Below are 26,896 nucleotides of genomic sequence, written 5' to 3' on the forward strand. Positions count from 1 at the left end.
CCTACAATTTTAATTATATAATGCAATACCCTTCCATCGTGGAAATAAGCAGTGACATTTTTCGCGAGGCTATTTGAATCCTTGACCTTGTTTGTAGGAAGATTTTACGTATTTGGTTTTGCCGCTCCTATTTCGGCTCATGGTCATTCATTATCAACATTTAGAGTGTTTACTGTAATATTTTTGACGTTTCACGTTTAAACCAATGAATAAGACGGATCTAAAAGTCACGTGATTACGTGAAAAGTAGGTCACCAAAAACGTATAAATAGAGCCGATCAACCGAAGTTCTGTCTCTCAGAAATAAACGATACACGTGGTTGGACAGCACAACTGATCGTTACTACATACTCACAGAATGTCTTCTAAACCAGCATATAAAGTCGGTATGTCAGATTTTACTAGCTTGACAGTGAGAATAATATCTATGCTTAGCTCCTGAAATAAATACGCAAGGGAATGAATGCAGTATAAATTTGATAAAGATTGTCTCGATGATGCGTGTCAGACTAACAAAGCCGTTCTCTATCCTAACTTTTGAAAATTGTTCGATGAGTTTTGACATCGTCGATTTCAAATACGTCAATGGATATTTGAGATGTGTTCTTGCACTAGTCAACACAAGATTCGATGACAACTTATTTATTTTAACCAGTGATCCAATGAATTTTGAGTTTGAACTTTTAGAGCAATCAAACTGATTTCCCGATCACAAGCTACATGTATGTGCACAAACTTACTACAATTTTTAATTAAATGTCAAGATGACCTAAACCTTTGACAGACCCCTCCACCAACCCCTGATGTCTCTCCCCTTGTTGGTGTTATGTAGCATACCCTCTCACGACTTGTAACATGAGTTCAAAACAGTCCCGAGTATATGCAGACCACCTTGCCAGTTGTAAATGGGGGGATAGGATCTATGAATACAATTAAGATAAAAGTGAATGTGTATGAATTAAAATCACGTTAATTTATATTACTGTCCTTGTCTTCTGTCCAGAATGTTTAATGAGATTGCAATAGATGGTGGTAATTTACAAATTTCAGAACTAGTTTCTCATTTCAACTTTGGCTCACTGATAAAGCCACTGAAGCGTATATGGTTTTTAACAAAACTTTATATACACCACAAATAAGTATTAATAGAAATTCGGATGGGTTTGGGGAGATGATATATAGCACTCAATCGGATTAAAACACAGATCCTATTTCGTTTTGTTTTTATAGTTCAAAATTTCTTTTTATTTGTCTTTACTACACTAGGATCTGGAAGAGTTTTGATATAACCCATGTTCTGGATGATGTAAGGGATTAGCCAATGAAACATTCTTATCCGGCGAGTTTTGGCGAAAGGTGCACGGAACTGTGGGTAACCCACTAGAAACATAAATGCCGATTGGTTAATCAAATGTTTGACAACATAGGGTTAAAAGCCGCTCGTATGACCTCTGATGCATCCTTCCACTACAACTGGTCAGATCTTTATGTAGTAGAGGCCATCGAAAGTATAAAAAAACGAAACGAAATATAGATCTGTATTTTAAACAGATTGTGATTAACTAAGTTTTCAGTAAAGGCTTTGCACTACAAAAATCTGAGTTCCCGTATACACATTGGAGTGCATGTAAAAGATCCCTTGGCAGTTGGAAAGTCGTTATAAGAGTAGGCCGTAGCGCCACTGCCCGGGCAAAATTTCCCTCATAGCACACTGCATGGCGTATGCCCGTCTTCATTAGCTCAGTTTAGGAGCAGAACAGTAGGACGTTAAACCCCATTTCATTTCATTTCATTTTATTTATTGATATCCTGATAAAGAATCTTGTTTTAACTAAAGTTAGGCTGTTGAAACCAGTCTTACTATCAGTAGTAGTATTATACAATATGTATAATCAGTTCAGATGATAATAAGGGTTAATGTACTTTTCCCATTAAAAGATCTACCTATTGGACTTGTAGTTCTAGATCTCTGTCAAGGCCTTAAAACTTACCTTAAAATCTAATTACAATAATAACTTTTTTATTCCCCGGTTTTACGTGACAAGGAGTGGAGTCACCTGTTCAATCTCATGGGTTTTCTCTGGGTTCTCCATTTTCCTCCCACTGCTAAAGACCCCAATGAGCAAGCGAATTATTGAAATAAAATTGAACCATATGTTAGTCCCAAAATGACCTAGTTTGTGTCGTGAAAGTTAAACCCCATTTCTCTCGATGGGGATAAGGTGGGTTAATGCATGCGCGCCAAATCACATGGTCTGTCATTGATTCAAGTGGCGTGATTTGGGTTCCCCTAATGTTTTTTTTTCGGGTCCTTCGGTTTCCTCCCACTGTTAAAGATCTCTACACGCAAGACCAATTTATGAAACTAGTTTACATTGAGTGGAAGTTAAACTTTTAATTCCTATCATATCCTATATTTTAAAATTTGTAAAATTGACAAATAATTTGTTTTTTCAGCCGATATCACTTTGGCTGAATGGGGTCGTAAAGCCATTGAGATTGCTGAAAATGAAATGCCTGGTTTAATGAGCATGAGAAGGACATATGGACCTAATAAACCTCTTAAAGGAGCCAGAATTGCTGGATGTCTTCACATGACTGTTCAAACCGCAGTTTTGATTGAAACACTAACAGAATTAGGAGCAGAGGTAATTTGTCATTAAATTAAGAATAAATATAAAATCGACCCTTGCTGGTAATGTTGGTCATAATTACATTTAGAAGTCTGGTGAAAATAGACCCACTGAAGAGATGCATTTTTCATTTGGCTTCAAATGTTATATCAACTATTATTTAGACATCCATTCATATAACCCGCCTATAATTAACTCGCTTGACAATCTGATGGCTAAAATGGATAATTGAGATTTGGCCTCGATTGTCAAGTACACTACATCCAACACCCATAAGGTTGCTCAGAATAAAGTTATTTTAATCGAATTAATGACGGGAACAACCAGCTCTTTATCTAAATCTTATGATGCATCTTTTACTCCATAAAGATGGAAATGAAATGAAACGATTTTTAATATCCTTTTCTGCACCGACCGGGCTAATGACGAGGAAATAAAGATATTATGTTTTATATTTTAGGTTCAGTGGTCCAGTTGTAATATTTTTTCCACACAAGATAATGCTGCTTCTGCTATCGCGAAAACAGGTGTTCCTGTTTACGCCTGGAAGGGCGAGACAGATGAGGAGTACATCTGGTGCATCGAACAGGTATGTATTTAAATTATTGAAAAGTTTGTCTTTGTTTTCCAATAATTGCTACCAGAGTTATGGCCCTTATTTCTGTATAGAAGACAAAAAAGCCTAACGACTTTCAATGATTTACAATAAATTCCGCTAGCGCTATGGCCCTTGATCCCATTGACAATTTGAGAACGCTCTAGAGACGAGGAATCTCTAAATGTTTTCAATGAGAGAACTAGAAGCCGATCAAATTGTAATTATTTCTTATAATTACATAAAGGACCATTAGCATTGATCAGTTATTAGTCTTATAAATGCTTCCATTACCTGCAAAGAATTAATATGCAACACAAGGGGGACTTGGTTGATGAGTGTGTATGCCTTACAATCGAAAGTCGTCAACATTTACCTATCAGTCTGCCTTACAACCTATTCCCTGTCTTCATTAGCCCAGTTCGGAGCAGAATGGTAGAACGTTAAACACCATTTCATTTACAACCTATGTCTTTATGTGGACTGAAGTTAATATTAGTCTGGAATATTGCACTTTTTTTTAAATATCCTGTTTATAATTATCTTTCAGACAATCTATTTCCCTGATGGTCAACCATTAAACATGATTTTAGATGATGGAGGAGATTTGACCAATTTGGTTCATTCTAAATATGCCGATCTCTTGCCAGGTAATTATTGAATTCACTTATCAGCGGAAGTCAAATGTTTGAATGTAGACAGATTGTTATCGAACAAAATAGAATGCAATGGGAAAAATATAAAATGCAACAGAAAAAATAGAATGCACTAGGAAAGTAAAATTATTTTCACTTGCAGCAAAGAGTGTGTATGATTTCTAACTAAGATAAATCAACGTATGAAATGAAATCTAAATCAAAAGAGACGGAAATTTTTGTGAACTGATGCTTATGTATATGATCGTCTGCATATGCCATACAGTGTGCTATGGGGGGTAATTTTACCCAGACAGCAGCACTACAGCCTACTCTTATATCGAATTCCAAATGTCAAGGGATCTTTTACGTGCACGCCAATGTGTACACGGGACCTCAGTTTTTCATCCCATCCGAATGACTAGGCAGCTGTCTTTTGTCAGGCCCTCCGTCCTGCTCCACTGAACTTTCTCGGCCAATGCATATATCGAACACATGATCTCCAGGCTAGCGAGCCAGCATCTTACTCATTGAGCCACCGTGGTTTCTTAAAATCACAAATTAACTAATTAAAGTAAACTTTTATTTGTTAGTTTATTTTAGGTATTAAGGGTTGGTTTATCTGTTTTTAAGGGTCTATCTGTTTATTTTTAGGTATTAAGGGTTTATCTGTTGGTTTATTTTAGATATTAAGGGTCTATCTGTTTATTTTAGGTATTAAGGGTTTATCGGAAGAAACTACAACCGGTGTACATAATTTATATAAAATGATGAAAGATGGTAAACTAAAAGTACCAGCATTTAATGTCAACGATTCTGTTACAAAGGTAGGTTAAACAGTTCTTATTTCAACACCTGAATCGCCACACTTTACAGAGAAAATCTCTTAAAATTTCTTCTATTAGCGTTTCACATCCACTTCGATTGATGGTGGTCATAGACATACAGGCTGATTTTCCTTTGGGGGAGGGGAGGGGCATGATTTTAGCCCAAAAAATATGTCGACAGGCCCTGAAAAATGAACCAACATAATTTTACCAGATAGTGCCCAATCAACAATCGGTGAAATTCGCTAATAACTAAAATGTTGACATTGACTGTCTCGTAGTGTATTATTCATCACACCTAATTAATAATTATCGTATATACACCATTCTAGTGAAATTAAACGTGTAACACAATCAGTTTTATCTGAACTGAAAGTTCATAATCTACCTTTAGGTTAAAGTAATTTGTGCAATGTTTTTCAGAGTAAATTTGATAATTTGTACGGTTGTCGTGAATCTCTGGTTGATGGTATCAAGAGGGCTACTGATGTTATGTTAGCTGGTAAAGTTGCTGTCGTCGCTGGTTATGGAGATGTTGGTAAAGGTTGTGCTCAAGCCCTGAGAGCTTTTGGTGCTAGAGTTCTGATTACTGAAATAGATCCCATCAACGCATTACAGGCAGCTATGGAAGGTAAAAGATTGCGTGATTTTAAATTAACGAGTTCTTTCTCTTAAATATAAGGCGGTCACAGTGGTGAAGTGGGTAAGAGGTCGGGTGTTGGCATTGGCCAAGAAAGTTTATCCAGATTTTCCGACGTGGTGTGCACGTAAAATATCACTTGACATGCACGTAAAAGATCCCTCGACAGTTAGAATTCGATATAAGAGTAGGCCGTGGTGCCGCTGTCCTGGTAAAATTTCCCTCGTAGTACACTGTAAGGCGTATGCCTGTCTTCATAAGCCCAGTTCGGTGCAGAACAGTTGGACGTTAAACCCCATTTCATTTCTTAAATATAAATACCAGAATATTCCCCCTTGTATCTGTTGGGGTCATAAAGTGTGTGACTTGGATCTTATGTCTGCTCAATGGAGCTCCACAGTGGCTCAGTGAGTAAGACATTTTGACCAGTCACTTTATTACGGGTGACCATCGCAGAATCATCTTCAAATTTTTGTGGACGCAGACACGAGGTCATGAATCTGAGGTATTACTTGTTGCTTTAAGCCAGTGGTTCTCAACCTTTTTTGTCAACGGCACACCTTGGAACACATGAAAAAAAAGTGGCACACCTGGCAAACTTTTGCAAAATAAAAAACATGGTAAGTCAGACGGCATACAACCATAGACAGAGACTTGTCATAGACACATAGAATGACTCAAACTAAATAAAGAAAAACACAGCTTAGGCTGACCTTAAAAATATCTTTGTTTCACCAAACCCGACCCACAATCGAGGAGAAGAGTCGGTAGGTCGGGTTTTTTTTCAGCTTGATAATTTTCCGGGTGCAAACATTCGTCTTCTTTTATTGGCAAACAAATCAATGACATCAGGATTTTTCTTGATGCACGACTCGCACACAAATTGCGACAAACTCACGTTTGAAACTCCCTCAACACGTTTTTAACGATCGTGCGGGTTGTGCCTTTATTTTTCTCGAAAACGGATATTGAAGATATCGTCGTCATGTTTAAAACGACGCCCCACAGACATAGAGGCAGAATCATTTCGTGGGAATGGACGTGCTTTCGTCTGCAACCATTTTGTTGAGAAGCGACACCTATGACGCTTTCGTCTTGATCAACCAGTTTCAATAATGAATCAAACCATAGCCATAGTAAAGGGAAATAACTCTCGTGATATATTTCAGGTTGACACACAAAATAAAATGAAAAGATCGCGGAAAAGTGCAATAAAATAATTTAAGTCGGGGGTGGTTTTAGTTAGTCGGTCGCGTTAGGCGAAACAAAGATATTTTTAAGGTCAGCCTAATCAAACACCTTTAGGAAGATCTCGCAGCACACTGGTTGAGAATCACTGCTTTAAGCGAAAATGATATTGCCCATGTTGGATTTAAATGATTCATTTCAGATTTCTCATTCCTTTTCTATTCTCAAATGATTAATTCCAGAGTGACTAATATTAGTACTTGTCTCGATTTAACAGGTTATGAAGTCACCACTATAGACGAAGCCGTGAAAGAGGCTCGTATTTTCGTCACAGCAACTGGTTGTGCCAGTATTCTTTTACCTAAACATTTTGAACAGATGTTGGAGGATACAATCGTCTGCAATATCGGTCATTTTGATTGTGAGATCGATGTCAAATGGCTGAATGAAAATTGTACGAAAAAAGAACAAGTTAAGCCACAGGTAAGATCCAATCCTCCACCCGACCCCCATCCTTCCCCCAGCTAGACCGGTTCTCACTGCTCGGGGTTAACCCCCATGCATCTTCAAAAGAAGGCTTAAATCGGTACATTTCACGGAATAACCAGCATGTTTCAGCACTAATTTTGATTGGGTACTGACCCCGCTGGGGAACCTATCAGATTACGTCTATATGTTGTAAACTTGCAGTCATTGCTTCAGGAACATGACCCCTATGGTTTTTAGTTGCTGGGATGGGATAAACAAAGTTTCACCTTTTTGTATCTTTATCAAAAGGGAGGGTTTGGTGCCCGAATGGTTAACGTGTGTTGTATAACTATAATCATTTTCAGGCCTATAAACTAAAATGTTTTATAGTACTGACTTGAATGTAATAAATGGCACTTAATAAATTTTATATTTACAGGTTGACCGATATACATTAAAAAGTGGCCGACATATTATTTTGTTAGCTGAAGGTCGATTGGTTAATCTAGGTTGTGCTCACGGTCATCCAAGTTTCGTGATGAGCAACTCATTCTCTAATCAGGTTTTAGCTCAGATTGAATTATGGACAAAGGCCGGACAATACAAAGTTGGTGTTCATCTTCTACCTAAACTTGTGAGTATACCTTTAACTATCTTCAGGCTTCTGGTGGGCGGGGGTTGGATGGCCAAATGTATAATATGGTCTGTCATTGAGTTGGGTGGCGTGGTTTTAATTCCCAGGTTGTATGTGACAAGGAGTAGGGTTGCCTGTCCAACCTCATGGGTTTTCTCTGCGTCCTCAGTTTTTTTTTTCTCCCACTTCTAAAGAGCTCTATGTGCAAGCGAATTATTGAGAAAAAATTGGACCATATGTTAGTCCTGAAATGACCTAGTTTGTGCCGAGTGGACGTTAAATTTGTCTATGCAATGAGATCTTGAAGAAAATCTAACTTCATAGATTTTTCTCTCCCATGGGGGAGGGGGGGCATGTATACCATGGTGTACACGTTAAAGATTCCCTGGGGGTTGGAAATCGAAATAATCGTAGGCCATAGCACGTCTGTGAAGGCTAAATTTCCCTAATAGCACATTGCATGGTGTATGCCCATCTTCATTAGCCCATTTAGCCCATCAGTGCAGAAAAATAGGGCGTTGAACCCCCGTTTTCATTTAAAAGGAAGTAGGAGTTAATCACTATTTTTTTGCTCTTTGTAAAGTTTAAAGATGCTATCCCAGTATTTTTAGATAAATGTCAGAAATATTAATCCATCTTTTTTCTTTTTTAGCTTGATGAAGAAGTTGCTTTCCAACATTTGGAACATCTGGGTGTCAAACTAACAAAACTATCAGCAGAACAAGCATCATATCTTGGAATTCCACAAAACGGACCATACAAACCAGACTTCTACAGATATTAATCATCCAAAACCCACTCATTTCATTCTGAAACATTTTATAAAATCCATAAAAAAAAATTAAAAAAAATCGCCTTAAATCAGTTGTGTTGCGCCAACCATGGTCTTTTTGTAGAGAAATGAAAATGTCTGTATTCACTGGACAGACAAATCTTTCATACAGCCATTAGTAGCAACATTTTTTGTTTTGTATTCTTGAAGTTTAGAAATCGTTTTGGGACTCCACATGTAAAGAGCTTTGTCTGATGGTTCTGGCTAATGGTCTAAATCAACTGAAAAGTAACCTAACTTTTTCTCTTTCTCACATTTCTTCTGGCTCATATTAAAAATTCTCCATCTAAATTCCTCCTGGTCGACAATAACATACTTTATACTCAACTTCATATTTTCCTTTTCTCTAATCCAAGGGAGGCAATATTGGAGTTGCTTCCCTTGGATCAAGTTGTTAATGAATTGTTTTTGTTATACTGTATATTGGAGTGTAGATGTAAATCATTGTTTATTGTACACATGTAATAAATTTTTACAGATGTAGATATCTAAACTTTTTGTGAGAATTTCTTTAGTCCAGAAATTTTACAACTCCACATTGCAGTGAAAATTTGCCAACGCCAAAGGTGAAAAATAGACACAACTGGAGTTCTGGGCGAGTGTCCTACCCCAGACAATCGAGAAAAATGAAACACAGGATGCCATTCGGGGTCTGAACCCCCTAAATTGAGTCTGCAAAGAGAATTCCCCACAACCAGGACACGGGTCAGAACATTCTAGGTGTCCCCAGTCAGATTTTAAACCGTACACCACATATTTATATCCTCTGCTTGTACGTGACAAGGATTAGGATTGCCTGTCCAGCCCCTTGGGATTTCTCCAGTTTCCTCCCACTGCTAAAGATCCTTACCCTCGGGCAACTTATCAAAATGAAATTGAACCATTTGTAAGTCCCGAAATGACCTAGTTTGTGTCTGAGCAAAGGTTGAACCCACTCTCGCTCTCTCAACAGCTTTGAATTGTATTCTGTATATTAAACATACATTATGCAAGAACTAAATCTGCCTATTGCAGGTCTTTCTTTAGGCCTTATATGTTATCTAAATTTTTAATTAACTTATCCAGACAATAATCTACTCTCGATGACATCGCTAGCCTGCGATATTTTGTGGATTGAGTGTGGATGGATGGATGATATAGACTATCAGTTGAAGAAGGTATCCAGTGCCGATTTTAGGTGAAGAGACCCTAGGTTATTCCTTTTGTGGGGCCCCTCCCTCCCAATCCTCCGCCGTCAGAACCAGAAGATAAAAGTTTGAGCAAAACCAAGGATGTTTAAAGTAACTAAGTCTCTTAACTCAATATCATCAAAAATCTTCGACATTGAAAACACGAATTATTTGTCAATTGAAATCAACATTGGTTTTGTGATCTTACAGGGGAAAAGATGGGCTTCTGATATCCAATATTCAAGACAAAATAAACATTTTACCATTGGTACACGAATCGTGTACCATAATGCGTTTCAGCGACATTTGGAACAGGGGACTCAAAGAACAGGGCTAGACATATTCCACAAGTCATGTCAAATGGTGGCGCTATATTCTTATCTGGAGAGCATGCGCAATAAATACCATCGGTGTAGACTGGACAAACCAGACGCTAAAGATTGCCATTCACATGAGATTTCTGGCGTATTTCGCCGAACATAACTGATTAGAAATTACAGTGAAAACAGGAACGATTGAATTTAAATCAGTTTATATACATTCATATTACATTATTATATGCTTTGCGAAACATTTTTGTCAATTTCTAGATCCCAAATATTAGCGATTTAGCTGCTTTAAGACTAAAAGTGAGTGTAAGAAAGTCTTATGACCGGGTCAAAAATATCATAAACCTTGGACGCTTTTTCTGAGGTCTCCTAGATCTTGAAGCTTTAGGCTTCGGTCTGATAAACCTGTAGAAAAATATTATTCACCTTGCCGCCCTTGGTCACTTGTTCTGAGGTGTCCTAGATCTTGAATCTCCAGGCTGTTATACCTGTAGGTTAATCGAACGCTGGGTGTCATGGTATGGTCAACAGAGAGAGAGAGAGAGAAATGGGGTTTAACGTCCACTCGACACAAACTAGGTCATTTCGGGACTAACATATGGTTTTAATTTTATTTCAATAATTCCCTTGCGCGCAGTGGTCTTTAGCAGTGGGGGGAAACCGGAGGTCCACAGTTTTGTCTGTAACATTTGCAAAATAATACTACATTTTGATCCACCAGGGTAAAGTTTACCTAACAGATATGAATACGAGAGAGAGAGAGAAATGAGGTTTAAAGTCCACTCGACACAAACTAGGTGATTTCGAGACTAGCATGGTTCAATTTTATTTCAATAATTCGCTTTCGCGTAGGGATCTTTAGCAGTGGGAGGAAACCGGAGAAAACCCACGAGGTTGGACAGGCGACCCTACTCCTTGTCGCGTACAATCAGGGAATCGAAACCACGCCAGCTGACTCAATGACAGCCCTTATGATACAGCACGCACGTCATGCTAACCATTCGGCCAAGATATGGATACAAGTCATCCAACAAGAATTCATACTGGAGGTGGAGAGATTGTTAAACTGACGGTCCCGTGTTACGTAACGACCAGCTCTTACATAAGACTTCTTTAAAGGAGCTAAGTCGCTAATATTTGGGACCTAGAAATTGACACAAATGGGTCGCAACGCATACAATAATGTAATATGAATGTATATAAATTGATTTACATTCAATCGTTTCTGTTTTACTGTAATTTCTAATCAGTTAGGTTGGGCGAAATACGCTAGTATCCTTAATTGAATTTCAATCTCTAGCGTCTGGTTATTCCAGTCTACGCCGATAGTATTTATTGGGCATGCTCTCCTGATAAGAATATAGCGTCACCGTTTGACATGACTTGTGGAATATGCCTAGTCTCGATTTTCGAGTCCCTGATTACAAATAGCGCTGAAACGCATTGGTACACGATTCGAGTAACAATTGTAAAATGTTTATTTTGTCTTAAATATTGGATATCACAAGGCCATCTTTTCCCGGTAAGACCACAACATCAATGTTGATTTAAACCCACAAATAATTCATGTTTTCAATGTCGAAGATTTTGGATGATATTGAGTTAGAGACTTAGCTACCTTAAATGTGATTCCTAACCAATTTAATGCTCAGTATTTTATTTTAATAAGGAAATAAGGACTATATCGTCACGAACTCTGGGAATACTACTTTAACAAATTAAGACGCCTTGTGTGACTTTGCGAGGGTAACTGTCAATTGCAATTTTGTAAACAAACCACATTCGTTGGGTATAATAGCATATTCTTGTTATTGAGCATTGGCCACAATTTATGTGTAGGATAAAGCACGAGACTGAGGTTATGCTGGGGAAAGAAAAGCTGAAGAAAATAACCCGAGTAAAAGAAAAACAGAGGCCGGTTTCTTTCCCAGCATAACCGAAGTCGAGGACTTTATCTTGCTTATAAACCGTCTATGTTTACATGTACGTAAAATCCCAGAATTCCAGTAAGAAAAAATCTTATATCATGTTTTCTTATGAAAGAAAAAGAGAGAGAGAGAGAAAAAAAAATGGGGTTTAACGTCCCCTCGACACAAACTAGTTCATTTCGGGACTAACATATGGTTTAATTTTATTTACATAATTCGCTTGCGCGTAGTGGTCTTTAGCAGTGGGGGGAAACCGGAGGACCCGGAGAAAACCCGCGAGGTTGGACAGGTATGGTCCACAGTTTTGTCTGTAACATTTGCAAAATAATACTACATTTTGATCCACCAGGGTAAAGTTTACCTAACAGATATGGATACGAGAGAGAGAGAAATGAGGTTTAAAGTCCACTCGACACAAACTAGGTGATTTCGAGACTAGCATGGTTCAATTTTATTTCAATAATTCGCTTTCGCGTAGGGGTCTTTAGCAGTGGGAGGAAACCGGAGAAAACCCACGAGGTTGGACAGGCGACCCTACTCCTTGTCGCGTACAATCAGGGAATCGAAACCACGCCAGCTGACTCAATGACAGCCCTTATGATACAGCACGCACGTCATGCTAACCATTCGGTCAAGATATGGACACAAGTCATCCAACAAGAATTCATACTGGAGGTGGAGAGATTGTTAAACTGACGGTCCCGTGTTACGTAACGACCAGCTCTTACATAAGACTTCTTTAAAGGAGCTAAGTCGCTAATATTTGGGACCTAGAAATTGACACAAATGGGTCGCAACGCATACAATAATGTAATATGAATGTATATAAATTGATTTACATTCAATCGTTTCTGTTTTACTGTAATTTCTAATCAGTTAGGTTGGGCGAAATACGCTAGTATCCTTAATTGAATTTCAATCTCTATCGTCTGATTATTCCAGTCTACGCCGATAGTATTTATTGGGCATGCTCTCCTGATAAGAATATAGCGTCACCGTTTGACATGACTTGTGGAATATGCCTAGTCTCGATTTTCGAGTCCCTGATTACAAATAGCGCTGAAACGCATTGGTACACGATTCGAGTAACAATTGTAAAATGTTTATTTTGTCTTAAATATTGGATATCACAAGGCCACCTTTTCCCGGTAAGACCACAACATCAATGTTGATTTAAACCCACAAATAATTCATGTTTTCAATGTCGAAGATTTTGGATGATATTGAGTTAGAGACTTAGCTACCTTAAATGTGATTCCTAACCAATTTAATGCTCAGTATTTTATTTTAATAAGGAAATAAGGACTATATCGTCACGAACTCTGGGAATACTATACTTTAACAAATTAAGACGCCTTGTGTGACTTTGCGAGGGTAACTGTCAATTGCAATTTTGTAAACAAACCACATTCGTTGGGTATAATAGCATATTCTTGTTATTGAGCATTGGCCACAATTTATGTGTAGGATAAAGCACGAGACTGAGGTTATGCTTGGGAAAGAAAAGCTGAAGAAAATAACCCGAGTAAAAGAAAAACAGAGGCCGGTTTCTTTCCCAGCATAACCGAAGTCGAGGACTTTATCTTGCTTATAAACCGTCTATGTTTACATGTACGTAAAATCCCAGAATTCCAGTAAGAAAAAATCTTATATCATGTTTTCTTATGGAAGAAAGAGAGAGAGAGAGAGAGAGAGAGAGAGAGAAAAATGGGGTTTAACGTACCCTCGACACAAACTAGTTCATTTCGGGACTAACATATGGTTTAATTTTATTTACATAATTCGCTTGCGCGTAGGGGTCTTTAGCAGTGGGAGGAAACCGGAGGACCCGAAGAAAACCCACGAGGTTGGGCAGGCTCTTATGAAAGAAAAAACCTACCCTGGAAGAATAACCCGTTACAGGTTTAAAGAAAAACTTTCTAAAGAATAACCCCAAATTCCCCTGTATATATATATATATATATATATATATATATATATATATATATCTCCATAACCGCCCTCGACTTTTAGACCGCAAGTTATTCCGGATGTAGAATATACCCCTCAGATCGAAGAGATTTACCTTTATATATATAGGTCTTTAAGAGGAGAGATTGCTAATCTGGTGGCCCCGCGTTACGGGACGGGACAATTAACCGAGGTCCCCTGTATACGACTGGCAGTCCGTTAAAGGTCCCCTTGTAGTAGAAATGTAAGCAGCTTTGCGGTATTATTTTGCACGGCCTAAAATTTACTATTATTCTGCTCAGTAAAAGTTGCTTTCCTTGAAAGATAATTAAACTGCGGTTTTTACAGTGCATTGTACATTGGTTATGTACATTATTTATGCAAATGCAGTATTTTTAGTTTTTTAATTTATGTTTTCTCTTAGAAACAATAAAATAACTTTCCGTCATAAAGATATTAAACTTTAAACAAGAAAGTGAATTTATGACCTTTATTTGAAAAGAAATAAAATAAGGTTTAATGTCCTAATTTGTGCACACGTCATATAGTTTGCTATGAGGAAATTTTGCCCCGAGGGAACTTTGGTTTTTAGTCTCATCCGAAAGGCTAGACTGTTCTTTTCCAAAACGTTTATATATTATTTAGAGCTTTAGAGAGAAAGAGAGGGAGAGGTGGCATCGACACAATCTAGGTCATTTCGGGACTAACACATGGTCCAATTTTATTTCAATAATTCAATTGCGCGTAGGGGTCTTTAGCAGTGGGAGGAAACCGGAGGACCCGGAGAAAACCCACGAGGTTGGCCAGGCGACCCTACTCCTTGTCACGTACAATCGGGAAATCGAATTCACGCCAGTTGACTCAATGACAGGCCTTATGATACAGCGCACACGTGCTAACCATTCAGCCATCCATCCTCATCCCATCCCCCTTTAGAGCTTCAGGGTTGGGATGATCTTCCAAACAAACTAAAACCACTAGACAGTATTCTGAACTTTAAAAAAAAAGGATTTCTAAAAGATGTTTAAAGTTATTGATGTTAAAAGATGTTAAATGTTTATAGATGTTAAATGTTTATAGATGTTAAAAGATGTTAAATGTTGATGTTAAAAGATGTTAAATGTTTATTGATGTTAAAAGATGTGAAAAGTTATTTACTTATATGTTTAAAAGATGTGAAAAGTTATCTTTTTTTTTTAAAAGATGTTATTCGTTATTGTTTTAAACGTTAAGGGTTATTTATACTTAAAAGGTAAAAGTTGGGAGAGTTTTTTTTTTTAAAAAAGATTTTCAAAGTTCGGGTGGTTTTTCTTTTAAGTCACAAGTAGGAGATGATGAATGACTTCATACAATATTGTTTAATGTTAGAAATAATGTTTGTTCATGCTCATTTATCATTTATTTATTTTTATAACATTTTTTTTGTAAACCTGGGCCCTGTTTCTCGAAATTTTAACTAAAGTTAAAATCCAAATTTTAGTAGATACTTCAATTTTGATTGGCTAAGCGCTAAAATCAATCTAATTACTAAAATTTGGATTTTATCTTAGTTAAAATTTCGTGAAATAGGCCCCTGTCCTCTAACGAAATGATACCGTCTTCATCTAGCCCAGACGTTAAAACCCATTTCATTTCAATGACATGAACTGTTCTGCTATACTAGAGGACCCCATTGGGCCCTGTAGGTATGGGGAATGGTTAGTGCTAAATGATAAGGCCGGCTCAATTTTCGTTATAGGTCACGGTTCGGGGAGCCACGGTGGCTAAGTGAGTAAGATGTTGGCTCGCTAGCCTGGAGGTCGCAGTTCTATCCCAATATTAGCCGAGAAAGTTTATCAGATTTTTTCGGCGTAGTTTCCCCCTTGGTGCAGGACTGAGGGCCTGACAAGGACAGCTGTCTAGTCGTTCGGATGGGACGAAAACGCAAGGTCCCGTGTACACATTGGCGTGCACGTAAAATATCCCTTGGCAGTTCGAACCGGAGTAGGAAATGAAATGAAATGAAATTTTGCGTTCTACTGCTCTGCACCGACGTGGCTAATGAAGACGCCATACGCCATACAGTGGGCCATGAGGGAAATTTTGCCCGGACAGCGGCACTACGGCCTACTCTTATATCGAATTCCAACTGTCAAGGGTTCTTACGTGTACGCCAATGTGTAGGCCTACACGTGAACTCGATATTTCGTACGTTGTCCTTTGCCAGTGTATAGTATATGTTAAAGTTCTAGTGGACGTACATGTTATACCGTGGTGCCTGTCATGGCGTCGTTGTGTGAAATAGCTTTATTTAACGTCCGCTTCCACCGAAGTGATATCGCAGACGTCATTAGCAAGTGTGTCTATAAATAGTAATAGTTTTAACACCTGGAATCAAGTGCTAATTATTGGGCGTCATAAACCTTATACCGATGAAGCCAGCACTTCACACCTTCAGTAACCGAACCACAGTCACGCAGGACGGAAAACGGACAATGTTCTGATTATGGAGACGAGCGCGTGAAGAGGCTACCATATACCGAGGACAGCAATGACCAGTGATCATGAGCGCCGATCTACTCGTTTAATTGCTTAATTACACCCAGAGAATGGACGAAACGCCGTTATCTTTATCGCAAAAATTAGTCAACCGTATCTGATGGGCCATAATAAATAATGGCGGGAAATTGTCTTTAACAGCGTCGTACTTGACATTCGCTAAACAATAGAGTTCAAGATACACTCACGGTTCTCTGGTATTTGATGTCGATAGAGTAATAAATTTCACACTTGATCCAATCTAGTTGAGTGCAAATGTAATACATGTAAAAAACTACACCCCCCTCCCTCCAAAAAAAAAAAACAACCCAAAAAACAAATAAATAGAGGATATTTTGTCGTTTTAGAGTGAATAACATATTTTATTTCATCGAGAAGCAAGAAAACTTATATTTTCACGAATGCGTAGCATGAGTGAAAATATAAACGTTTTCTTGCTTAGAGATGAAATAAAATATGTTATTCGCGACAAAATGACAAATGTTCTATTTATTTTATGATTTTACAATCATTTTAGGTAAAAACAACTAGCCAGTGGAATAACACTTTTATTTCACTGATAAAACGCGGTATTCCACTACTGATCATAAAATAATGTCTGAGATATCACCCAGGTGGAAGCGGCCGGACGTTAAGATGAATATATGCTGCCCATCGTGGGTGCTAAATTGAAAATAATAAGCAATTTTTTTTTTTTAAAAATCCGAAAGAAACATTTAATACATTAATGGTATCTGGTTTTGATATCGCCTTATCAAAAAATCTTGTCTCTTTTTAAAACTAAAAGTGAAAAACAGTTCTTTTAAAAATTAAATCGGGTCACAACATTTGGCTCATTCAACTTTTATTGATCGCCGAGTGAAAAGGACACGCGAATACGTAATAACTCGTCGAGAGTCGGCACGTTTTTTCTTTCTTCAATCAATTCGCATAATTGCACAGTGCGCACCTGTCCGAACGAGCCAACAAGCAGGTGCTCTAGCTGCTTGTTTGTTAAGAATATCATTCAATCGACGTCAAGAAATAGATTCGGTAAACAATTTGTCAGTTTCTTGAGAGATTTGATTCGTTTTTACGCATGAGTGACAATTTTATTTTTTGATAAAAACTACCAAAAAGGAATAAAAGTTGTTGGGTTTTTTTTTATTAGCCTACCTTTGTCGACATTCTACAACTGAGAGTTTCGTTCCGGTCCAGTTACTCCGAGAATTATGGGAACGTGCCCTAACAGATGTTCCATCATGGCGGAATCTAGAGATAGCTATAACCAGGGAATTCCGTCAATTTAACCTTTAAAATTTGGTTTAAGACGTTTTAATTTTCAAGTTAGTTGTTGCCGAATCCAGCTGGAATCTCGGCGTCTCATCGGATTGTCTTTTGTTTGTGAAGCCACGGCTTTGGATGTTATTTTAGAAGGCTTTCGCCAGACGAAGCGAGGTAGATCGGGAACAATGGATGTTGTTAAAATCCCTCAACAGTGACTCAGTAATGGATTGAAGGGATTCCCCCGTGTTTTATGTTTCTTAATTGACGAATTTGGATTATATTTTGGTATGCCTGCATTCCTGAATATGTAACGGCCATGTAGGTGTATGAATTTTAGAATCTAGATTACCAGAGTGGTGTTAATTTAGCAATTAAAGTTTTAGAACTGTCGATCAAATCGAAACGATGCCGAGTCGAATTGTTTGTTTTGTGTGCGGTAATATCGGGGCCGACTTACATCTGAACATAAAGCAGAAAGACAAAGGTCCTTATTTTCCGTTTTTGGAACAACATGAGCCGCCCAAAGGATGCCGTTTACCAGGCGGGGACGGTGTTGTTGATAGCTGCACCGTTTGTTTTGCTTTTTTGCGTCAACAATGGGAAGCCTACGAAAGGAACAAAACTCCCGCCATCAAAAGATTATATTGGCTCAAAAGATCTGACAATGGTCACTTCACAGGAGCAGAGATGAAATTTCAAGGAGAATATATGGCTCAAGTTATGGGACTACAATATCAATCTAATGATGGGTATGAACCAGTCAGCCCTGACGAAGCAGGGTACTCGCGGGATTCTAGCTACTCAAGACCCCCACCCCAGACCCCAAGACCGAAGCTCCCCCCACCTGTCGCTAACAACACCGATGGGGCACTTGATTTATCTGTACCAACTAAACCCCCAGAGTCGTCACGACAACAAGGATTAAAAGCTCCGTCTGGAAGTAAAGAATGCTTCGTGTGCTTCACCTGTGCTTATGAAAAACCTTTGTCGCACTGTAAAATTGTATCGGCAATTAGACATGCGGCAAATGAACCCTTTTTTCCATTTCTGGAAACATTGGCTCCTCCAAGAGGTTCGACACCAATTAACACGCAAGGGGTAACCCGAGTGTGCAATGAGTGTTTTGAATTGCTTGTTAGTCAGTGGCTATCATACGAACGTGCTGGAACACCAACTAGTGCCCGATTGTTCAAGGTCAAGGACAATTATATTGGATTGTCAACGTCCCTCTCGGCTGAAGTACCAAAAAAAGAAAAGATTAGTGCATCAGAAATCTGCTATTTATGTGGACAACCATGGCCAAGTGCAAGTGTCAAACCCTTGTTTATATCTGGAGGTAAAAATCAAATGTTTTTTCCGTTTATCCGTGAATTAAGACGGCCACAGGGAGCCAGACCTCTGAATCCTGATGGGTCTGTTCTGTGTTGTAATAATTGTCATAGCAACCTGCAGACACAATGGCACCATTATGAACTTGAACGAGTCCAGCCTTTGGAGCGAAGATATTCCTTGTTACCCATTAACGGAAGGGACGCAATTCACGTGCCCCCAAATCGAGATAAACCTGTAATAGAGGATGGAGAGTCAAGCAATTCTAAAAGCTCTTTAAAAAGCTCCGATATCACACAGCCATTGAACATTCAAATCAGCAAAAGTCCGCAGCAGTCTCTGACAGGTGGAAACCATGGATTGTTGGCCATAGTACCGCAAGCTCCAACAACGATTATCGAAAACACCAATAGCAATTCTATGCCTTACTCCCCGTCGCCTAGTAAATTGGATCGCCAACGACAATCATTGACCGACAGTAAAGCCCAAACACCGAACATGATGACGATACCTCACCCGTTACAACAAGCCAGCTCTTTACCTAAAAAGGTGTGTTTCATTTGTGGAGAGAAGTCGCTTATTACAAAAGTACATATTCTATGTTCGTACCCAACTCGACATGAAGCTAAGGCCCACAACAGCATCGTTTTGCCCTTTTTCCCATTTTTAGCCAATCGTGACCCTGCTCATAATTCTGATCCCATGACCGATGACGGCACTGTCATTTCCTGTACTTACTGTTTTCATAGCCTGCTGATGCAATGGAAAGAATACGAAGAATCAAAAAACTCAGCTGATCAGAATAGATGGCTGCGAAAATATTCTGTGTCCGATTTCATTTGTTACGTCTGTGGGAAAACCGTAACAAGATATAAAATTAGACGTTTAGACGTTGAGAAGTTCCCGTTCTTGAAAGATCACAAGGTGCCACAATTTAGCCTGGTACTGGATAATAGAGAAGGTGTGGCGAGTTGTGATACCTGCACATACAGTTTGATGCATCAGAATGCAGAGTACGAGAGAATGGGAGTACCTGTAGAATTACGTAAATACAACTGGTCTACGAATATTGATGATATATCTAACGATGGCTGTAGTCAGGTAAATATTTTTGCAAAACATTAAAGGCGACCAGTTTTTATAGGGCCACATTTTAGTGTGGATATATATCGCCACCCTGTCTGTCAGTCCGTCATCAGTTGGTTTGTTATTGTACATGTACACATATATGACCCAGTTGGAATTCGATATAAGAGTAGGCTGTAGTGCCACTGTCCGGGCAAAATTTCCCTCATAGCACACTGTATGGCGTATTCCCGTCTTCATTAACCCGGTTCGGAGCAGAACAGTAGGACGTTAAACCCCATTTCATTTCATTTCATATATGACCACAATATGTATTTCCCTTGAACCCTCGTAATAGCACACTTTATAGCGTACTACATGTACATTGTACATGTCCTTCGTCATATTCCTGGTTGTTGCAGAAATGTACATAGGATGTTAAACTCCATTGTATTGCCTTCATTACACATATACTTACATGTAGGCTATATTCGGCGTATGATTGTTCACTCTACGCTATTAATATTATAATTAGACCCCTACGGGCAAGAGAATTATTGAAATAAAATTAAACCATACATTAGTCCCGAAGTGACCTAGTCTGTGTCGAGTGGATATTAAACCCCATTTCTCTCTCTCTCTGGACAGAAGCTCTTCGACAATTATTGAAATAAAATTAAACCATATGTTAGTCCCGAAGTGACCTAGTCTGTGTCGAGTGGATGTTAACCCCATTTCTCTCTCTCTCTCCCTGGACAGAAGCTCTTCAACAATTATTGAAATAAAATTAAACCATACGTTAGTCCCAAAATGACCTAGTCTGTGTCGAGTGGACGTTAACCCCATTTCTCTCTCTCTCTCCCTGGACAGAAGCTCTTCGACAATTATTGAAATAAAATTAAACCATACGTTAGTCCCAAAATGACCTAGTCTGTGTTGAGTGGACGTTAACCCCATTTCTCTCTCTCTCTCTCTGGACAGAAGCTCTTCGACCTGCTATTATTTGGAATTTGTCAGTTGATCTTTAATATGTAGGGTTGTGTATTTCGGCCAAAAATCGTATTGCAAAATAGTGCGATGCATGTACATGTACTAATAATATGACTGATTATGAAGTCTTTATAAACTGTCTAACTAACATTTGAATATAGAATAAAAAGTACATGTAGAAAAATATCGATACAGAAAAAATGTATCGATATAGTGTATCACGGTTGATCGTATTGCAATATATCGATATACAACAGTACAGTGTAGCAATATTTTTTGACAGCGCTAGCAGCATTTCTACATTTTTCACACAATTTTGTTTTCCTGTGTACCGGTACCCTTGAACTTTAATGTTGATTTATAATTTTATTTGTTTGACGCAAACAAAGTAAAAAAAAAAATAAAAAAAATTTCTGATTATTAAAAGATTCAGTTTTATTTCTTTTAAAGCCGACATGTAAATGTTTATTGGTTTTCTACATGTACGTAACATTTAGATGTTGTGGGTTTGAAAATCTGGCATGAGATTATTCCAGCCCAGTTGCCACTTGTTTGGGCGAGGCTGATGAGTGCTTGCGAGGTTTGCGTGGAAAATTTGTTTTGTTGTTTTGATCAAAAGGACAATCTGTGGTTCCATGTACAAAATTGGTATTATAAAACTTAAAGAATCCTTGAAAGTTAGAATTCAAACAAGAGTAGGCCGTTAAACATACGTTATGCAAGAGCTAAATCTGCCTTTTTCAGGTCTTTCTTGAGGCCTGAAATGTTATCTAAATTATTAACTTACCAAGACCATTATCAACTCTCGATACCATTGAATAGCCTAGATTTTCAATAGATTTATTTTCTTGTTGAATGTCGTGACGCCTCTTTAAGGAGTGATATGACAACCATGAATATTTTATCCGAATACACGTAAATGTAGTGTCAGTCATTTATTTTACAAAGTTTTTAAACAAATTATTTATGAGTTTATGAAATGAATAACGACCAAATTTTTTAAAATTTTGATATTTTTTTTGTACACATGAAGGTACATATTTAAGTGTTTATCAAGCACTCGAATCTTGAATTTTTTTCACAATCTGATTAAAATACAGATCTGTATTTCGTTTCGTTTTTTTATACATTCGATAGCCTACACTACATGAAGATCTGACCGGTTGTAACGGGAGGCCGCATCAGAGGTCATACGAGAGGCTTTTGAGCCTAAATAATGACATTAGACATTTAATTAACCAATCAGCGTTGATGTTGCTAGTGGGTTACCCACAGTTCCATGCAACCCACGCCAAAAACAGACCGTGTCATTGGCTAATCACTCACATAAATAGGAACGCGGGTTACATAACAGCTATTCCAGATCCTACATGTAGTGTAGTAAAGACAAGTAAAAAAAAATTTTAAGAAATACTGCAATTCGATTGTATGATGGCTGAAAGCGTCCATTTAGATCGGCGGGTTTCTAGATATAAACTAACTATAAACTTCCGAGGCGAGAGTCGCCGTTAAGCAAGTTGCCGAAAAAGGCGCCGATTTTTTCGGCGACTTTTTCGGCGCGTGGCTTAACGGCGACTCTCGTGTTGTGAAAGTCGCGGGTTGCCGATAAGGTAGTACGACGAAAAAGTCACCGATCGGCGCCTTTTTCGTTGTGCTGGCTTAACGGCGACTCTCTCGTTGTATCTAGAAACACGCCGATCTAGATGGACGCTTTCAGCTACCATACGATTGGCTGACCAATATGCAAATTGGATATACAAATTGATTTTACTGCTCAGCCAATCGAATTGCAGTATTTCTTAAAATTTCGATTGTATCTTAGTTTAAGTTTTCGTGAATAAGGGCCCTGACCATCTAGACCAGTGGTTCTCAACTGTTTTTTTGCCAACGGCACACCTTGGAACACATGACAAAATAGCGGCGCACCTGGCTAAATATATATGAAAAATATTTAAATTTTACAAAATAAAAACATGGCAAGTCATAGACGACATACAACCGTAGACACAGACTAGTCATAGACACATAGAATGACGCAAACTTAAACACAGCTATTAAGTTATTTTTAGTGAGAAATTTTCTTAGTGTGCCGTTCAAAATTTCGTGGCACACTTAGGAAGATCTCGCGGCACACTGGTTGAGAATCACTAATCTAGACTCTAAATCTTGTTCTCAAATTACCTGTGGCTTGTGATATATTTAAAAACATTGAATGAAATTGTCATAATAGACAGGTAAAGATACAACCGCAATAAGGGAAAACCCACTAGGCAAGAAAGATGTACATGTAGACCACTGTAAATAAAAAAAAGTTATGTTAATTGTTAGCCAGTGGGAAACTCAGACGTCTGCTTCTTGTAACCTAGCGTAGGCCTACATGTCTGCATAGGCCTACACAGTATGCATAGGTCTACATAGGCCTACACAATATGCATAGGTCTACATAGGCCTACACAGTATGCATAGGTCTACATAGGCCTACACAGTATGCATAGGCCTACACAGATCTACATACAATGTACATGTACAGCTGATTTGCATTTTCATAAACCGGTAGAATTACACAAACTTCCTACTACCAGATGGTTTTAACAGAAAACAGTTATTTCCTATCCCACTCAGGCCATCTTACTATAATAAATCATGTATGTATACATACTTGTATATGTATGTACTGTACCGTAAATGTATGCAATTATGTCAACTGTGATAGGATTTCTGTGTCCTGTCAGGGTCAAGGATTTTGTATTTTATTTCTGTCTTGTTGAAAATATGTAATGCAGTAGTATTTACATAATTTTTTTACATGTACATGTAAATTTGTCTTTCTCATATGTATGACATTCACACTATTTACATGTAGCTTAATGAGAAGTTGTATCGGGTGTTCCAACAGTTGTTCTAGGAGTGAACATTCATATACTATATCTTACATCAGTGGTTCTTAACCTTTTTTGCCAACGGCACACCTTTAAACACATGAAAACATTGCGGCACACCTGGCTAAATATATATGAAAAATATTTGAATTTTGAAAAATAAAAACATGGCAAGTCATAGACGGCATACAACCGTAGACACAGACTAGTCATAGACACATAGAATGACTCAAACTAAATAAAGAAAAACACACCATTGAACTAACTAGTAGACACCAGATGGTTTATTGCATTTTCTTAGTGTGCCGTTCAAAATTTCGCGGCACACTTAGGAAGATGTGTGCCGTGGCACACTGGTTGAGAATCACTGCCTTACATGTATGACACAACCCTCTGCTAAATGAGAAGGGAGCCACAGTGGCTAAGTGAGTAAGATACTAGCTTGCTAGTCTAGAGGTCCCGGCGTTGGCCGAGACAGTTCATCAGGATTTTCCGACGTGGTTTCCCCTTGTCAGGGATGCAGGGTGGAGAGCCTGACAAGGAGAGCCGTCTAGTCGTTCGGATGGGACAAAAAAAACCCCAAGGTCCTGTGTACGTATTGTAAAAAATACTTTGGCAATTGGAATTCGATATATATAAGAGAAGGCTGTATTTCTGCTGTCTGGGCAAAATTTTTCTCATGGCACACTGTTTGGCGTATGCCTGTCTTCATTAGCCCAGTTGGACCAGAACGGTAGGACGTAAACCCCATTTCATTATGTATCATTTCACTAGGTCAGTAAGCATATCCTGCATTAGACACAGCACCTGTCATTCCTTGGGTAATACATTTACATGTACTGTTTTCAAACAAATAATATGCACTCAACACAAACTGGGTTATTTTTGGACTAACATGTATGGCACAGTTTTTATTTCAATAATTTGCTTGTGTGTAGGGATCTTTAGTAGTGGGAGGAAACCGGAGGATGGAGGTAAAACTCACAAGGTTAGACAGGTGACCCCTCCTCCCTGGCACGCTCAAAATTACGTGTATTTAACTTAGACAAAGTACATTTTCCTAATCCACGCTAAGATTGAGACCATATTGACATGTAAGCAATTCACCGCAATTCACGGTAATCCAACACACGATTTGATACACTAGCAATTCACTAGATATCCATTCGGATTAAAGGTCGAATCGCCATGTTTTTTTGCCATGCTCGTTGATATAAGATCCAAACTTAATGTAATGAATTGGGGTTTAACGTCCTACCGTTCTGCTCCGACTGGGCTAATGAAGACGGGCATACACCATACAGTGTGCTATGAGGGAAATGTTTACCTGGACAGCAGCACTATGGCCTACCTACTCTTACATGTATATCAAATTCCAACTGCCATTGGATCTTTTACGTGCACACCAATGTATACTGTATGCACAGGTCCTCGATTCTTCGTACCATCTGAATGACTAGACAGCTGTCCTTGTCAGGCCCTCTATCCTGCACCACTGACAAGGGGAAACCACACCGGAAAATCCTGATGAACTTTCTTGGCCACTGCAGGGATCGAACCCAAACTTTAGGAGTGTTCTGTATTCCTTGGCCCTTACAGAGATGAAAACTTGATGTGACTTGAGATTAAGTTGACTGGTGTCGCTCTCGCATACATGTACATGGTGTAGGTCATACTTTTTAACTCATATGACCAACTTGAAGCGAGAGCCTCAACCAGAATGTGAACACTGTCATGTTCCTTTGACAGTGAAGCACATTTTGATTAAGTGCCATAATCTCAAGCGTACAAGATCACATGTCATGTATTATCGTTGTCAGTCACTACGTCAGCTATTTGCTCAACCGGAGCTACATGTAACTTTTTCAAAAGAGACAAAGTTTTATTATAAATTTTAATTGTATACATGTATATTTACATGTATATTTAGCACATGTTATGTTTTTAAATACTTACATGTACATGTATATACGTATGTGAAAGATGTTAATATTTGTTTTTAATTTTATTTTCTGTGATATTTGTTTTGATGTACAAATATGTCATATTGTTTTAATTTGTCTCGTTAAATTCACCAATCACCATACATGTATGTTTGGCGCAATATAGCCTGGTTGGCGCTGACGTGCCATAAAACCCCATTCTATTCATTTGTTCATTTGATGTGACTCTGTGATAGACCTTATGAACTATAACGTGTACTGAAGTATTTGCATGAAGGAAGCCTCGACAGTTGGTACATGTATTTATGGCTTCATTAGTCATATGCTTACGGAAAAGTAGATCTTTGAAACCGATTTATTTCACTGCTGTTCCAGAAGTAAACAAAACGTAAACAATGACGGAGACCACTGAAACGTTAAAAAAAATTTGATTGTGTTCTTTCATTCTAAAACATCTTTGTTAAAGACATCTGCACTCAAGCGAATTATATAAATAAAATTTTGCCGTACATGTACATCAGTCCTTCACGTTTAAAAGGCGCTTTTGCTCCTGCTCCTCTCGACGCACATCTGCTTTCCTTCGAAGAAGTCATTAAAGCATTAAAGCTAAATCGCTCTCCTAAATATTGAGATTAATAAACTACTTTCAGTTTTTGTTTACTTTTAAACTGCATATATATTCAAGGTATCAGACGCTTTTTATGGCTCCCGCACAATTTTATAAACATGAAGGATTGGTACATGTATATTAGTATTTAGTCCCAAAATTAGCTACTTTGTATCCAGTGGACGTTAATCCCCACTTCTCTCTTTCTAAAAAATCATTCGTTGTTACAGATGAAAGGGGGTGGGCGAATGGTTTACTTGGGCATGTTGCGTCATAAAGTCTGTCATTGAGTCAAGTTCATGTACATACATGTAGTGTGGTTTAGATTCCCCGGTCGTATGTGACAAGGAGTATGGTCGCCTGTCCAACCTCGGGGATTTTCTCTGGGTCCTCCGGTTTCCTGCCACTGATAAAGACCCTACGCGCGAGCAAATTGTTGAAATAAAATATT

General features: G+C 38.3%; 2 protein-coding genes across 6 annotated transcripts in view; both read left to right on the forward strand.

The window, feature by feature from the left end:
- The first annotated feature begins 229 nt into the window (after positions 1–229).
- Positions 230–8,935, forward strand: LOC126816463 (adenosylhomocysteinase A). Its single transcript, XM_050543067.2, has 9 exons — positions 230–386; positions 2,458–2,648; positions 3,094–3,222; positions 3,779–3,878; positions 4,578–4,690; positions 5,114–5,321; positions 6,796–7,001; positions 7,426–7,620; positions 8,273–8,935. The coding sequence occupies exons 1-9, from the start codon at positions 359–361 to the stop codon at positions 8,402–8,404; spliced, it is 1,302 nt and encodes a 433-aa protein (XP_050399024.1). The 5' UTR covers positions 230–358; the 3' UTR covers positions 8,405–8,935.
- An 8,666-nt stretch (positions 8,936–17,601) lies between these two features.
- Positions 17,602–26,896, forward strand: part of LOC126816430 (genetic suppressor element 1) — a 103,601-nt gene continuing 94,306 nt past the window's right edge. For all 5 annotated transcript variants that reach the window (XM_050542972.2, XM_050542971.2, XM_050542977.2 and 2 more), the window contains exon 1: positions 17,602–20,062. In XM_050542972.2, coding sequence (XP_050398929.1) covers positions 18,038–20,062 — 2,025 coding nt within the window. In that variant the 5' untranslated portion in view covers positions 17,602–18,037. The remainder of the gene's footprint in view (positions 20,063–26,896) is intronic.

Source organism: Patella vulgata, chromosome 3 (assembly GCF_932274485.2).
Source record: "Patella vulgata chromosome 3, xgPatVulg1.2, whole genome shotgun sequence".
In the NCBI taxonomy this organism is placed as follows: Eukaryota; Metazoa; Mollusca; class Gastropoda; family Patellidae; genus Patella; species Patella vulgata.

What these genes read in the sequence shown, in the direction of transcription:
- LOC126816463 (XM_050543067.2), top strand. Translation starts at nt 359, where the DNA reads ATGTCTTCTAAACCAGCATATAAAGTCG. An exon ending in ACATCTGGTGCATCGAACAG is followed by an intron (nt 3,223 to 3,778) that starts GTATGTATTTAA and finishes ATTATCTTTCAG; the next exon opens with ACAATCTATTTCCCTGATGG. An exon ending in AAGAACAAGTTAAGCCACAG is followed by an intron (nt 7,002 to 7,425) that starts GTAAGATCCAAT and finishes TTATATTTACAG; the next exon opens with GTTGACCGATATACATTAAA.